This window comes from Coregonus lavaretus, assembly GCF_964263955.1.
Source record: "Coregonus lavaretus genome assembly, chromosome: 24".
NCBI lineage: Eukaryota > Metazoa > Chordata > Actinopteri > Salmoniformes > Salmonidae > Coregonus > Coregonus lavaretus.
The window spans coordinates 7,826,514-7,842,509 of NC_140011.1; the positions used below are offsets into that span (position 1 = coordinate 7,826,514).

At 44.1% G+C, this 15,996-nt stretch overlaps 1 protein-coding gene across 1 annotated transcript in view; it reads right to left on the reverse strand.

Annotated features, from left to right (window-relative positions):
• LOC311099387 (electrogenic sodium bicarbonate cotransporter 1-like) overlaps positions 1-15,996 on the reverse strand; it is a gene marked incomplete at its 5' end in the record, with an annotated part of 47,048 nt that overhangs the window by 6,800 nt on the left and 24,252 nt on the right. The window contains 6 exon segments of the mRNA XM_084140088.1: positions 163-324; positions 2,922-3,035; positions 6,192-6,377; positions 6,729-6,784; positions 8,219-8,493; positions 15,812-15,945. Coding sequence (XP_083996214.1) covers positions 163-324; positions 2,922-3,035; positions 6,192-6,377; positions 6,729-6,784; positions 8,219-8,493; positions 15,812-15,945 — 927 coding nt within the window.

Consider the following 15,996-nt stretch of genomic DNA (forward strand, 5'->3'; position numbering starts at 1 on the left):
CACAGAGCCCTGACCTCAACCCCATCGAACAACTTTGGGATGAATTGGAACGCCGACTGTGAGCCAGATTTCTTCTGTCAAGATCAGTGTGTATTAAGTCAATATCTTATCTAATCTCTTTACCCCGCTGACCCAGAGCCCCTTCATCCTCCCACTCCTCACCTTGAGTTTGTGCTCCTTTCTGTTGACGATGACAGCAGTGATCTGCTGGTCCATGAACACTAGGATGGTGACCAGGAGAGCAGGGAGGGCTGCAGCCAGATACACCCACCATGGGTTCCCTCCGAACGGGGGCACGAACCAGCCACGGTTGGGGCTGGTGGGCTGGGGACCAGGAGCAGAGATAAATATTGTAGGCCAGGGTTGATTTAAACACACAGGACAACAGACTCTCACACACTTTATCCTTACCAGGCAAACATGGTCATGGTTTCAGGGTGTTCTTAGAAATGTAATTTTGTTGTTATGAGTATGTCATGACTCAATGTAAAATGTGATATGGTTGCCCCAACAATAACCTAAAACGTTTCCTCTCATTTAAAAAATGTAACCTCACGGAAACAAAACGTCCTTATTCTGCGGCACTTTGAATAAGATTCAAAAAGTCCTGGAGAGGTACAGTGAGGGGGAAAAGTATTTGATCCCCTGCTGATTTTGTACGTTTGCCCACTGACAAAGAAATGATCAGTCTATAATTTTAATGGTAGGTTCATTTGAACAGTGAGAGACAGAATAACAACAAAAAAATCCAGAAAAACGCATGTCAAAAATGTTATAAATTGATTTGCATTTTTATGAGGGAAATAAGTATTTGACCCCTCTGCAAAACATGATTTAGTACTTGGTGGCAAAACCCTTGCTGGCAATCACAGAGGTCAGACGTTTCTTGTAGTTGGCCACCAGGTTTGCACACATCTCAGGAGGGATTTTGTCCCACTCCTCTTTGCAGACCTTCTCCAAGTCATTAAGGTTTCGAGGCTGACGTTTGGCAACTCGAACATTCAGTTCCCTCCACAGATTTTCTATGGGATTAAGGTCTGGAGACTGGCTAGGCCACTCCAGGACCTTAATGTGCTTCTTCTTGAGCCACTCCTTTGTTGCCTTGGCCGTGTGTTTTGGGTAATTGTCATGCTGGAATACCCATCCACGACCCATTTTCAATGCCCTGGCTGAGGGAAGGAGGTTCTCACCCAAGATTTGACGGTACATGGCCCCGTCCATCGTACCTTTGATGCGGTGAAGTTGTCCTGTTCCCTTAGCATAAACCCCCCCCCCCCAAAGCATAATGTTTCCACCTCCATGTTTGACGGTGGGGATGGTGTTCTTGGGGTCATAGGCAGCATTCCTCCTTCTCCAAACACGGCGAGTTGAGTTGATGCCAAAGAGCTCGATTTTGGTCTCATCTGACCACAACACTTTCACCCAGTTCTCCTCTGAATCATTCAGATGTTCTTTGGCAAACTTCAGACGGGCATGTATATGTGCAGGGGGACCTTGCGGACGCTGCATGATTTCAGTCCTTCACGGCGTAGTGTGTTACCAATTGTTTTGCTGGTCCCAACTGCCTTGAGATCATTGACAAGATCCTCCCGTGTAGTTCTGGGCTGATTCCTCACCGTTCTCATGATCATTGCAACTCCACGAGGTGAGATCATGCATGGAGCACCAGGCCGAGGGAGATTGACAGTTCTGTTGTGTTTCTTCCATTTGCGAATAATCGCACCAACTGTTGTCACCTTCTCACCAAGCTGCTTGGCGATGGTCTTGTAGCCCATTCCAGCCTTTTGTAGGTCTACAATCTTGTCCCTGACATCCTTGGAGAGCTCTTTGGTCTTGGCCATGGTGGAGAGTTTGGAATCTGATTGATTGATTGCTTCTGTGGACAGGTGTCTTTTATACAGGTAATAAACTGAGATTAGGAGCACTCCCTTTAAGAGTTTGCACCTAATCTCAGCTCGTTACCTGTATAAAAGACACCTGGGAGCCAGAAATCTTTCTGATTGAGAGGGGGTCGAATACTTATTTCCCTCATTAAAATGCAAATCATTGTATAACATTTTTGACATGCGTTTTTCTGGATTTTTGTTGTTGTTATTCTGTCTCTCACTGTTCAAATAAACCTACCATTAAAATTATAGACTGATCATTACTTCGTCAGTGGGCAAACGTACAAAATCAGCAGGGGATCAAATACTTTTTTCCCTCACTGTACATCATTACACAACAACAAAAAACACTCTGAGTTAGTCTGCAGTTGCACAAAGCTGTGTCTGTACCTGCAACTATAAGGCCCCCAGTGTTCTCCCCATGTCCTATAATCACCTTGTTATTTGATGCACACACCCTCCCCACACCCCCTCTTACCCTTCCTCCACCCCCACATCACCCTTGCCTCATTCAACCTCCCCCCTCCCCAACCCCCACGCTCGATACTTCACCCCTCCTCACCCCCACTCCCTCCACCATTCGGCCCCAGTGAGGTAAGGTAAACTAAGGTAAGCTAATAATCTCAGTCACGGGCTCTGTATCTGAGTTTCAGGTTCTATCTGCTCTCCCTCCTTGGCAGTAGTACACAGCCAGGTAATGATTATGCAATACTTTAATACAAGGATTACAAAGACTTTATGTCTGCCTAAGAAAATGCAGCATTGTTCAGGTGGAGATCTGATTGATAAACCTGTCCCTCTTGTGTAACTCTAGAAAACGATATCATTTCAATATATCAATCAAAATCTGGACCAGAGTGTACTACATACACATTTGCTTGTACTTGAATTTAAAGCATCATCACTGAAGTGAATGTAGGTGTGAACCTGCGCACTATACAAAACAAGAACAGAGGATATAGTGGACAATATACAAAGCCAACATTTCTGCACAAGGCCTTTCTCAATACCACGGACATCCACCCTGGTACTCACCTTGAATTCAGTTGGCACGATGAGCTTGGGTGTGTCCACTCCGACCAGGGCATCCACACCACAGAAGATGACAATAGCCAGGATGATGGCAAAATCACTGATCAGTTTCCTCACCTGCGGTACAATAGGGAGGTACAACCATGTTGAGTTTGACAAGGCTTTTGGCTAAGGCAATGCAGTAAGACCTACCCTTTTTCATCACACAATAATATGTTCACGAGAGTGGAGCAGAATGGTTCCCAGCTAAGCCATTATGACCAATGTAGTTTCATTGAGTACAGGTATTTAGCCAAAGCTTTGTTGGGGGAGATGATTATAATAAGGTTAACCAAAATGTTCCAATTATCTCAGATTTCACATTAATTTCACTGTACATATTGTATATTTAGATTACTGTTACCGTATTGCTCCATATATTTGAGCCATGTTTCCAAACATTGAAACCCTTTACTGTAAATTGGGTACTGGACTCATGTTGTGCACTAACCATGGTTCAGGCCCGTTCCTATGCATGGCCTACAGTAAGTAATGGAGGAAAGCTTCAGTACATGGCCTCCTGGGAAAGTTCAACCCACGCGCCCCACCCTCCCTCTGATCCTGCCCTCCCTCCCACAGTGCGGTAAATGAGGGGAATTTTTACGTCTACGGCAGTGCTTGACTTGGTCTAAAATAAGTGCCATTACTCATTTTGGGTGCCGGTACTGTTTATATTTAGGTGCAGGAACTGCACAATACTTTTGAGCTAATATTTTATGAGAGGTGCAGGAACTCAAGCAGTAGAAAATGTGTGGTGCGTTTACTCAGTACTGCTGAGCTCCTGCCCAAGTCCAGCACTGGTCTACGGTCCTGCCATGCTATAGGGTCCAAGCCAGCAATGCAGGACAATGAGACAGATAAGGCAGTTAGCAGAGAGAGTAGCGAGGAGCAGGGTAAAGTGAGCCTTGCTCTGGGCCTGTATTCAAAAAGAGTGCTGATCTAGGATCAGGCCCCCCCCCCTCTTAATCATTATGATCTACCTATATAAACACTCCTACTCAAAGGCCCCGGAGTCTAGAGAGGACTCTTGGCTAGCTTAACACACACTACTAGTGTAATGACTGTGTGTGAATGAGGACAAGAGGATGGGGCCCTCCTCCACTGGAGCAATACAGAGATGAGTACTGCCCATACTGTATACCAGGCAGTTCATCCACTGGTGTTTTGTTTATATTTAAGGATACAGATACACTGAAGTGTAAGTGTAGTGTTAGTGTATACCCACTCTAACAAATAGACTTACACTTTAGTACATCCCATTCCCCCTTGCACAGTGTTAGTGGTCAACATCTCACCTTCCTGCAAAGATTCTCATGGACATCTGAGCCTATCAACTAACCCGAGAATGTCACAGCGAGGAGGGGGGAGCAAGGAGGTTTAGAGCGATGTGCTGTACATCATGACCAGAGTATGTGAGCAGAGCTGGAGCGGAGCGTGCCCAATTTGACTGGAGCGCAGAGCGAGATTCCCAAAGGCTGGAGCGTCAGCCTTCTTGCCCACTCCAATTTCGCTCCAGTAGCGCTCACTCGAGCTCAGGGCATGCCTGACTCAGCATGCATTTGTATTCTACTTGTGTGCTGCTATAGCCCCTTGCTTTAGCTACTGTCATGGAGTTCACTAAATATTTTCATAAAGAAACTGATCAAACACACAGGTACAATAGGGCCTCCCGAGTGGGGCAGCAGTCTAAGGCGTCAACTGCATCTCTGCCCAGCCTGCCAAGAGTGGCCCGAAGGGTGTTTAGCATTCCCAGTGGCTCTGCAAGCGCGGATAGGATATTCTCCGCTGTTGGCCTGCTCTCCAGGCACCATCGCCAGACTCGTGTTTCTAAAAACAAATTCAAAGATAGCCATTATGCGCAATTTATAGGCTATAATGATTTAATACAACGAAATGTTGTTTAAATGCTGAGTTCTTTATGTCCCTACCAGCCTAGTGTCGCACTTGCAAATGCTTCACAATGTATTTCTTTGTAGGCTATAGCCTTGAAATAAATGAAGTAATATAGCCTAAATAATTCATTTTTGTTCCTTCTAAGGCTCCCTGTGTCACGATCGTCAGGAACAGAGGACCAAGGCGCAGCGTTGAAGGCGAACATACTCTTTTATTAGTGATTACACGAACAACAAACGATAACGTGACGTCCACGGTCTAACACAAACCACACTGGAACAAGATCCCACAAACACTGTGGGAAAACTGGCTGCTTAAGTATGGTACCCAATCAGAGACAACAAGCAACAGCTGATACCCGTTGCCTCTGATTGAGAACCACACTGTCCAACATAGAAATACAATACTAGACCGAACACAATAGAAAACTCACACCCTGGCTCAACATACTAGAGTCCCCAGAGCCAGGGAGTGACACCCTGTCTGGCTCCTGACCTATTTAGAGTGTTTATATACTGTTTAATACGACATGTAGCCTATTTGAAATGATGAGCACTTACATTCACCTTTTCATGTTTATTAAAATACTTTTTGTTCAAATCATTTGGTTTGGTTTCAATACTTAAAAACCAAATGGTAGGTTCAGGTAGTTACAAAAATAAATGGGTGTTGGTTAAATTGTGATTTTAATGAATGGAGCGAATTTGGAGCAGCATTTCTTTTCCAGTAAGCGCGGAGAGGTTTTTAGCAGAGCAGCTGGAAAGGAGTGGTGCTTGCGCACCACTCCATGAGCGATGAGAGGGATTTCCGACCGCCCAACTCCGCTCACATACTCTGATCATGACACATCGTTATGTACTAAAACCTGGAATAACAGAAGCAGTGGATGCTAACTGGGTCAAAAGGGTCAGGGCTGCCGGTGGTTGGATTTGTTCATCTGATGTAACCGGAGATTTCACTCCACTGAACCCAGACATGGATCATGGAAATTTGCCAAGAAAACATAGAAGGTAATGAAATCCTAGGACAGACATACAGTAGGTATATGGGCCTAACTATCACATGACTGCTGTAGAATCAACTCTATCTGTAAATATAGAGAAAGTAACCTGATTGTATTGCCACTGTCTGTTCACACAACTTACCTGTCCTATACAATGTTTTGACATTTCAATTTCATTCGCCCCTTTCCCTTTCTTAGAAATCAAGCAAACTCTGATCCTAAAACATGATTGGCCAGCGGGACAGTGAAACTAAGACCCTGAAACATGATTGGCCGACGGGGCTGTCACAACTTTGATCCTGAAACGTGATTGGCGGTTAGGGATGTCAGTCACTCACAGTGGTGGGGAAGAAGCGGCTGAACTTGAACTTCTTGAGACACATGGAGCAGGTGTAGGTCCCCAGGAAAAGTATGAATGACATCAGCGTGACGTCAGGGACGAAGCCGCAGGCCGGACCAATCAGCTCACCACCATACTTCACACACTGTTTCTTGTCGAGAGACGCCCATGTGGCGTTTACCGGCTACGGGAGAAACACAGACACACACACAAACATGCACAGCATGTGTCATGACTAAAGGATAAACTGAATATGTACATGCAGAATCTCCTAAATCCCGGGGAAAAAAACTTTTCACGACATAAGTGAAAGAAACATCTTTACTATTGATTTAAATATTGATTTAATTCAAATCAGTTAATGATAGCGTTGTCCATCAACAATGCGGATAACACTATCATAACCTAATTAACCCACACCAGCTCAGACACATTCCTGTCTGAGACACACTCAGAAATATAGATTTCCTTCAGACCTTGTGACTGAAGATGATATGGCTGTCAGAGAAGAAACACTCAAGTGACTGCTGCTTACCAGATCAGTATCGTTTATCCAGGAAGAGGCATCGCTATAGAGACCTGTCATATTGCCTGGAAGGAAACAAACCACAACAAAAACAACGACAGTGAGGTCTCCACAAAACCACTTTACGAGGTACTTGTCAAACTATAACATGCATTTTCCTTTGAGTTTTAAACACTAGCCTTTTGTTTGAATTGTCAAAGGAGAGAGGTGACGGTTGACAGGCTCAGGCATATGCAGTGTTACTTTAATCGGAGCCCCTGAGGATAAATCTTAATGCTAGTTTGGCTCAGTCACAACAACATATCTCCCCCCAACCATATAGTGCTGAGCGATTAGTGCTTTTGAGGTCGGTTCGGTTTCGGTTCGAATATTAAAAAATAATCACAGTTTTCGATTTTGGTTTTGATTATTATTTTTAAATTTTTTATTAAATGCATTATGCATTATGTGTGTTGAATCCTGTAACAATACAGAATAAAAGTCACATGACAGTAGTGACTGGCCATTATTGCTTATCACTTATTAACCAACATTAATTCACATTACTTTAATAAAATCTTTAAATTGTTATGTATATTCAATGTTTTATTTGCTGACTTTATTATTTCATTTCAAGTCATCTCATCTCATCTCATCTCTGTAGCGCTGCTGCCTATGCTGTCTGACAAAATCACTATTTTAGTAGTTCTTCAAAGTAAATAAGGCATACTTTATGACTGCTGAATACCAACTATCAATCACTTAGAAAATGTATTTTCAGGTGGAGATACTTTGCGAAGCAACTACTCTCTATCCCTCTCAAACACGCGTCTTCTGTCTCTTCTCTCCCTCTCCGTGTCTGCCCCACACAGACCGAACAAGTAGGCTCGCAATGGATTATGGTCATTGTAGTTAAATAACACGTTTTCTGCGCTAAACTATGTAGAATATTGGCCTGTTGGAAACTATAATTCCCTACTACATCGTACAGTTCGGGCTTGATCTGATTTATCTCCAGAGAAACTGCGCATTGAGCTCACAAAAAAAAAAGAACTAAATGGAATTCAACTAATTGAACCAATGTCGGTCAATTAGATGTTTAAAAAAACGAGTACAGACATTTTGGTTAATCGCTCAGTACTACAACCATAGAAACCTGCCAAGTCACTCACTAAACAGGACCTGGTAAAACTGTTGAGAGAGTATACAGTGATATCTCTTAAGTGAACACGTACTTGGACCATATAATTATCCCCAGTTTAAATATTGCGGAAAATTGTGTAACGCCTGTTTTCTGGGCTATAGTGATGGCAATGGGATGTGAGCTCACCAACTCAAAGCTAGAGCAACACTGGCCAAACCACAGAACCAGAAAGAGATTATATATAACATGGGCCAAACCCTCTTCGGTAGCTACACCCCTGTTGTCACCTGGACCATCATCATTAGTACCTTCTGATCTGATTAGTTTAAACTACACAAAAGCCAATGAGCTGTGAGCACAGTGCTGATCAGCATACCGTCGTCCGGTAGGGGCATGCAGCGGCAGTCGTACGTTGTGACGTAGTTGGGGTCGTAGTCAGCGTTGATGGGGTTGTAGTGGGCCAGCTTCAGCATCTTCTTGAAGGCATCGTAGATGAAGATGAAGGAGATGAGGGATGAAAAGCCCTCCTCCGTGAAACGCGTGAAGTACTTGACCAGGAAGCTGGCGTCTGTGGCAACCAGCACCAGACAAAAGAAAGCTGACCACAGGCCGATCCACAGCCGGAACTCCAGGTAGTCAAAGTCATTGTCTCTGGAGGGAGAGAGAGAGTGATGGTACGACCATGGTTAGTTAATGTAAGAGTTGGCCAATCCACGACCAGAACTCCAGGTAGTCAAAGTCAATGTCTCTGTAGAGGGACAGGTGGGAGAGATGGTAGCACCATGGTTTGCTATTAATTTATTAACCTTTATCTAAAAAGGAAGTCCCTTCTAAGTCACTTGGAAGTTCCTATCCCAAATCGATGTATGTGTGTTTTGTGTGTATTAGAGACAGACAGAAAGATAGACAGATACTGTAAGGCCTGCAAACAACACCACTGACTCAGCAGTTAGTGAACCCAGTTGTGAAAACAGGGCATGGCGGCTTCAACTCAGACCCGAGCCGTGGAAAAATGGCGCCGTCGGCTAAGCTTTGGCAGTCTCCATTCACGTTATGACATTGAATGAATGTGAATTATTCATAACGGAACATAACCACTCCAGTGTTCTCTGTAATATAATGCTAGAAGATGGCCTTCTCTCTAGCATGGCAAGGAGGACGAAAAAAAAGAGAGGAGAAAGGAGAGAGAGGAGAAAGAGGAGAAGAGAATTCTGGTCTGGTCTGGCCCGTGTGGGAGCAGGTCTAGACCGGGGTCACATGACACCATTCAGTGGAGGAAAGAGGAAGTAGAGAGCAGGACACAAGGGGAAATGAAAGGACAATCGGCCTGGCAACGTGACCGCGGGCAGTTTGTTTGTTATTGTGAATAAATCGAAGGACTATTTGTTCCAGAAAATCAGATAGATACAAAAACTTGAGCCCAAAACAATGTGGCCAACATCTGACTGCAGATGAAATTCATATTGTTTATGTCTATCATGAGTATTATTTGTATTTTAGTTTTACTTGTTTTATATTGAAGGAAACACAGAACCTGTGTAAATAGAAATGCAATATGCAGCTTTTGCCAGAAGGAGAACTAAACACATTCACATGGTGAATTAGGTTTGGGTTTAGCTTTTTAGTGGGCACCATGGTACCCTTGAGCCAGTACCACATACCACTGGTAATCCAACAACAACAACAGTCCAACTCTGAAAACAAATACTGGAGCAAAGCAAAACATCCCTAGGGCCATTATTGTTGCTAATTTGTTTTACTTCTATTGAATTCTCTCAGACATATTTCCCCAGTCATATGAGGTCATTTAAATATGAGAGTGAGAGAGAGACAGAGACAGAGACAGAGACAGCGACAGAGACAGAGACAGAGAGACAGAGATTATTTGTATTTTTTTGTTTATTTGATCATTTAAAAACAAGGTACACATACAAAATTATGCACTTGATTAAGAATCATCGAGGACAAACACAAGTCTACGACATGTCCATTGTGGTCCTCTTTCATGATAGCATTTGGCAAGTTTGGCATCTGTGGCAGAATAAAAAACAGCAGCTAAAATGGCAATTTGGTTACTTAGTAATATAAACACACAACATATACACTATACACAAAGGAAAACTATTTGGTCATCATCATTAAGCTAAAAGGGATTGCTCATAGAGGCACACTATCCATTAACCAGGATTTCACCTTCCTTTTAAAGCTACTCAGAGGAAGACTATTCCACCCAGAGGATCCTGAAAATAAAAAAGTACCTTTCCCTGTCAAGCTTCAGTATCTATTTCAAATCAAATCAAATTGTATTTGCCACATGCGCCGAATACAACAGGTGTAGACCTTACAGTGAAATGCTTACTTACAAGCCCTTAACCAACAATGCAGTTTTATGAAAAAAAGTGTTAAGTAAAAAATTGGTAAGTAAAAAATAAAAATAAACAACTAAAGTGCAGCAGTAAAATAAAATAACAGTAGGGAGGCTACAGTTGAAGTCGGAAGTTGATATACACCTTAGCCAAATACATTTAAACTCAGTTTTTCACAATTCCTGACATTTAATCCTAGTAAAAAAAAACTGTTTTAGATCAGTTAGGATCACCACTTTATTTTAAGAATGTGAAATGTCAGAATAATAGTAGGGAGAATGATTTATTTCAGCTTTTATTTCTTTCATCACATTCCCAGTGGGTCAGAAGTTTACATACACTCAATTAGTATTTGGTAGCATTGCCTTTAAATTGTTTAACTTGGGTCAAACGTTTCAGGTAGCCTTCCACATGCTTCCCACAATAAGTTGGGTGAATTTTGGCTCATTCCTCCTGACAGAGCTGGTGTAATTGAGTCAGGTTTGTAGGCCTCCTTGCTCGCACACGCTTTTTCAGTTCTGCCCACACATTTTCTATAGGATTGAGGTCAAGGCTTTGTGATGGCCACTCCAATACCTTGACTTTGTTGTCCTTAAGCCATTTTGCCACAACTTTGGAAGTATGCTTGGGGTCATTGTCCATTTGGAAGACCCATTTGCGACCAAGCTTTAACTTCCTGACTGATTTCTTGAGATGTTGCTTCAATATATCGATATAGTTTTCCTTCCTCATGATGCCATCTATTTTGTGAAGTGCACCAGTCCCTCCTGCAGAAAAGCACCCCCAAAGCATGATGCTGCCACCCCAGTGCTTCACGATTGGGATGGTGTTCTTCGGCTTGCAAGCACCCCCTTTTTCCTCCAAACATAACGATGGTCATTATGGCCAAACAGTTCTATTTTTGTTTCATCAGACCAGAGGACATTTCTCCAAGAAGTATGATCTTTGTTCCCATGTGCAATTGCAAACCGTAGTCTGGCTTTTTTATGGTGGTTTTGGAGCAGTGGCTTCTTCCTTGCTGAGTGGCCTTTCAGGTTATGTCGATATAGGACTCGTTTTACTGTGGATATAGATACTTTTGTTCCTGTTTCCTCCAGCATCTTCACAAGGTCCTTTGCTGTTTTTCTGGGATTGTTTTGCACTTTTCCCACCAAAGTACATTCATCTCTAGGAGACAGAACACGTCTCCTTCCTGAGCGGTATGACAGCTGCGTGGTCCCAAGGTGTTTATACTTGCGTACTATTGTTTGTACAGATGAACGTGGTACCTTCAGGCGTTTGGAAATTGCTCCCAAGGATGAACCAGACTTGTGGAGGTCTACAATTTGTTTTCTGAGGTCTTGGCTGATTTCTTTTGATTTTCCCATGATGTCAAGTAAAGAGGCACTGAGTTTGAAGGTAGGCCTTGAAATACATCCACAGGTACACCTCCAATTGACTCAAACTATGTCAATTAGCCTATCAGAAGCTTGTAAAGCCATGACATTATTTTCTGAAACTGTTTAAAGGCACAGTCAACTTAGTGTATGTAAACTTCTGACCCACTGGAATTGTGATACAGTGAATTATAAGTGAAATAATCTGTCTGTAAACAATTGTTGGAAAAATTACTTGTGTCATGCACAAAGTAGATGTCCTAACCGACTTACCAAAACTATAGTTTGCTAACACGAAATTTGTGGAGTGGTTGAAAAAATGAGTTTTAATGACTCCAACCTAAGTGTATGTAAACTTCAGACTTCAACTGTATATTCAGAGGGAACCGGTACAGAGTCAATGTGCAGGGGAACCTTTTAGTTGAGGTAATTGAGGTAATATGTACATGTGGGTAGAGTTAAAGTAACTATGAATAGATAATAAACAGAGTAGCAGCAGCGTAAAAGAGGGGGTGTGGTGGGGTGGGGTCGGGTGGGGTGGGGTGGAGGGGGGTTAATGCCAATAGTCCGGGTAACCATGATTAGCTGTTCAGGAGTCTTATGGCTTGGGGTAGAAGCTGTTAAGAAACCTTTTGGAGCTAGACTTGGCGCTCCGGTACCGCTTGCTGTGCGGTAGCAGAGAGAACAGTCTATGACTAGGGTGGCTGGAGACAATTCTTAGGGCCTTCCTCTGACACTGCCTGGTATAGAGGTCCTGGATGGCAGGAAGCTTGGCCCCAGTGATGTACTAGGCTGTACGTACTAACCTCTGTAGTGCCTTGCGGTCGGAGGCTGAGCAGTTGCCATATCAGGCGATGATGCAACCAGTCAGGATGCTCTTGATGGTGCAGCTGTATAACTTTTTGAGGATCTGAGGACACATGCCAAATCTTTTCAGTCTCCTGAGGGGGAATAGGCTTTGTCGTGCCCTCTTCACGACTGTCTTGGTGTGTTTGGACCATAATAGTTTGTTGGTGATGTGGACACCAAAGAACTTGAAGCTCTCAACCTGTTCCACTACAGCCCCGTCGATGAGAATGGGGGCGTGCTCAGTCCTCTTTTTTTCCCTGTATTCCACAATCATCTCCTTTGTCTTGATCACATTGAGGGAGAGGTTGTTATCCTGGCACCACACAGCCAGGTCTCTGACCTCCTCCCTATAGGCTGTCTCATCGTTGTCGGTGATCAGGCCTACCACTGTTGTGTCGTCGGCAAACTTAATAATGGTGTTGGAGTCGTGCCTGGCCCATGCAGTCATGGGTGAACAGGGAGTACAGGAGGGGACTGAGCACGCACCCCTGAGGGGCCCCCGTGTTGAAAATCAGCGTGGCAGATGTGTTGTCCTTCCGAGTGGCGCAGAACTAGAGCTAGAGATCCTGGTTCGAATCCAGGCTCTGTCGTAGCCGGCCGAGACCGGGAGACCCATGGGGCGGCGCACAATTGGCCCAGCATCGTCCAGTGAGTGGGGAGGGAATGGCTGGCAGGGATGTAGCTCAGTTGGTAGAGCATGGCATTTGCAACGCCAGGGTTGTGGGTTCGATTCCAGTATGAAAAAATAAAAATAAAATACAAATTTATGCACTCACTAACTGTAAGTCGCTCTGGATAAGAGGGTCTGCTAAATGACGTAAATGTAAATGTAAAAATGTTGTTACCTAACCTTACCACTTGGGGGCGGCCCATCAGGAAGTCCAGGATCCAGTTGCAGAGGGAGGTGTTTAGTCCCAGGGTTCTTAGCTTAGTGATGAGCTTTGAGGGCACTATGATGTTGAACGCTGAGCTGTAGTCAAAGAATAGCATTCTCACGTAGGTGTTCCTCTTGTCCAGGTGGGAAAGGGCAGTGTGGAGTGCAATAGAGATTGCATCATCTGTGGATCTGTTGGGGCGGTATGCAAATTGGAGTGGGTCTAGGGTTTCTGGGATAATGGTGTTGATGTGAGCTATGACCAGCCTTTCAAAGCACTTCATGGCTACATACGTGAGTGCTACAGATCGGTAGTCATTTAGGCAGGTTATCTTAGTGTTCTTGGGTACAGGGACTATGGTGGTCTGCTTGAAACATGATGGTATTACAGACTCAGTCAGGGACATGTTGAAAATGTCAGTGAAGACACTTGCCAGTTGGTCAGCGCATGCTCGGAATACACGTCCTGGTAATCCGTCTGGCCCTGCGGCCTTGTGAATGTTGACCTGCTTAAAAGTCTTACTCACATCGGCTATGGAGAGCGTGATCACAGTCATCCGGAACAGCTGATGCTCTCATGCATGCTTCAGTGTTGCTTGCCTCGAAACGAGCATAGAAGTGATTAGTTTGGTAATTCCCAGGGATGTAGCTCAGTTGGTAGAGCATGGCGTTTGCAACGCCAGGGTTGTGGGTTCGATTCCCACGGGGGGCCAGTATGAAAAATAAATAAAAATAATAATGTATGCACTCACTAACTGTAGGTCGCTCTGGATAAGAGCGTCTGCTAAAATGTAAAATGTAAATTTAGCTCGTCTGGTAGGCTCGTGTCACTGGGCAGCTCGCAGCTGTGCTTCCCTTTGTAGTCTGTAATAGTTTGCAAGCTCTGCCACATCCGATGAGCGTCGGAGCCGGTGTGGTACTATTCAATCTTAGTCCTGTATTGACTCTTTGCCTGTTTGATGGTTCGTTGGAGGGCATAGTGGGATTTCTTATAAGCGCCCGGGTTAGAGTCCCTTGTCTTACCGGAGTCAGCCGTTCTATCCTGCCGATGTAGCGTATATCCCGCCAGCTGCATGTTATCCATGTCGTCGTTCAGCCACGACTTGGTGAAACAGAGTTTAATGTCCAGTTGGTAGGACATTCTTGATCTTAGGTCGTCCATTTTGTTTTCAAATGATTGCACGTTGGCTAATAGGATTGATGGAAGAGGCAGATTACTCGCTCGCCATGGGATCCTTACAAGCCACCCCGACCTACGTCCACGATATCTCCGTCTCTTTCTCTTGCGAATGACAGGGATTTGGGCCTTGTCGGGTGTCTGTAGAATATCCTTCCGAGCATCCGACTCGTTGAAGAAAAAATATTTGTCCAATACGAGGTTTGTAATCACTGTCCTGATATCCAGAAGCTCTTTTGGGTCATAAGAGACGGTGGCAGAAACATTATGTACAGATAAATTACAAATAACGTGAAAAAACACACATAATAGCACAATTGGTTAGAGGGCCGTAAGACGGCAGCCATCTCCTCCGGCGCCAACAGCTTACACAGACATTAGCTATCCTAGCTCTAGTGTTGTGGTTGTGTGAGCCTCTAACATGGGGAAAGTAATCTCAGACAAATACATAGGTGCTGCCCCATGGATGATCCTATGTACCAGACTAAGCATGGTCTGTGTGACCCTTGACTCAACGGGCAGCCAATGAGCTCCTTAAACTGGCTCCTACCAATATGAGTACGTGGGCTCAGATTCAACACCACCCTAATCAACTTGTGCTGGGCTATCTGAAGCTTGCTTTTTAGTAGATTAGCTAAGCCTTCAAATCAGGAGGTGCTAGCATAGTCAAAATGACAATGGATGAGCGCATTAGCTAGCACTTTCTTTGAATCGTTGTCCAACATCTTATACTCAGCTAGCATTGTAGCTACCTTGGCTACTGAAACACTTTAAAGGAGAAAGAGTTTGGTTAGACCCCTAGCTTGGCGTAGTAGCTCTTGACTTGGTAATTCCCAAACAAACGACTGGTGGTGGGTAAGTTCCCAACCTACTTACTGAGGTAAAATATGAGATGAATTCATCATAAAATATGAGTTGAATTCATTAGCCACCACTGTTTTGTTGAAAACCACCTCACCCATAACGTCTAGTGGATTTGTTTGTGGCAGAGTTACTACATCCTAATTCCTTTAATGATTTCCACATCTTTTTGGGGTTGTTTTTGTTCTCTGCAATTGTGTCAGTATAGTACCCCCTTTTGGCTTCCACAATCTTCTGAGCCTCATTCCTGAGCGCTATATATAAAATGAAGGCCTTGTTCCTTGATTGAATGGTTTCAAGGATTTCATGATTAAACGAAGGGTTGGCGCTCTGCTTTACTCTAACTTCCTAAATGGGAGCCACTGTGTTAACAACTCGGAGGAACCTATTCTTGAAAGCCTCCCTGACAGAGTATCAATATCTGTGGTGCTCATAATGCAAGAAAAAGAGAGAGGGTGACACTTACTTGCTGAAGTTGAAGAGGAGCCTTTCAAACACCAGTACAGGACCTGTGCTGCTGAGGATGGTGAGAGGCTGGCCAGCCAGCAGACAGAATAAGGCCCCTGTCACTGCTGTGCCCAGGAAACTTTCCAACACACCCTGGAGGACAGGAGACGAGAGGGACACAGAGGGGCTGGTGAGTCAAAGAAA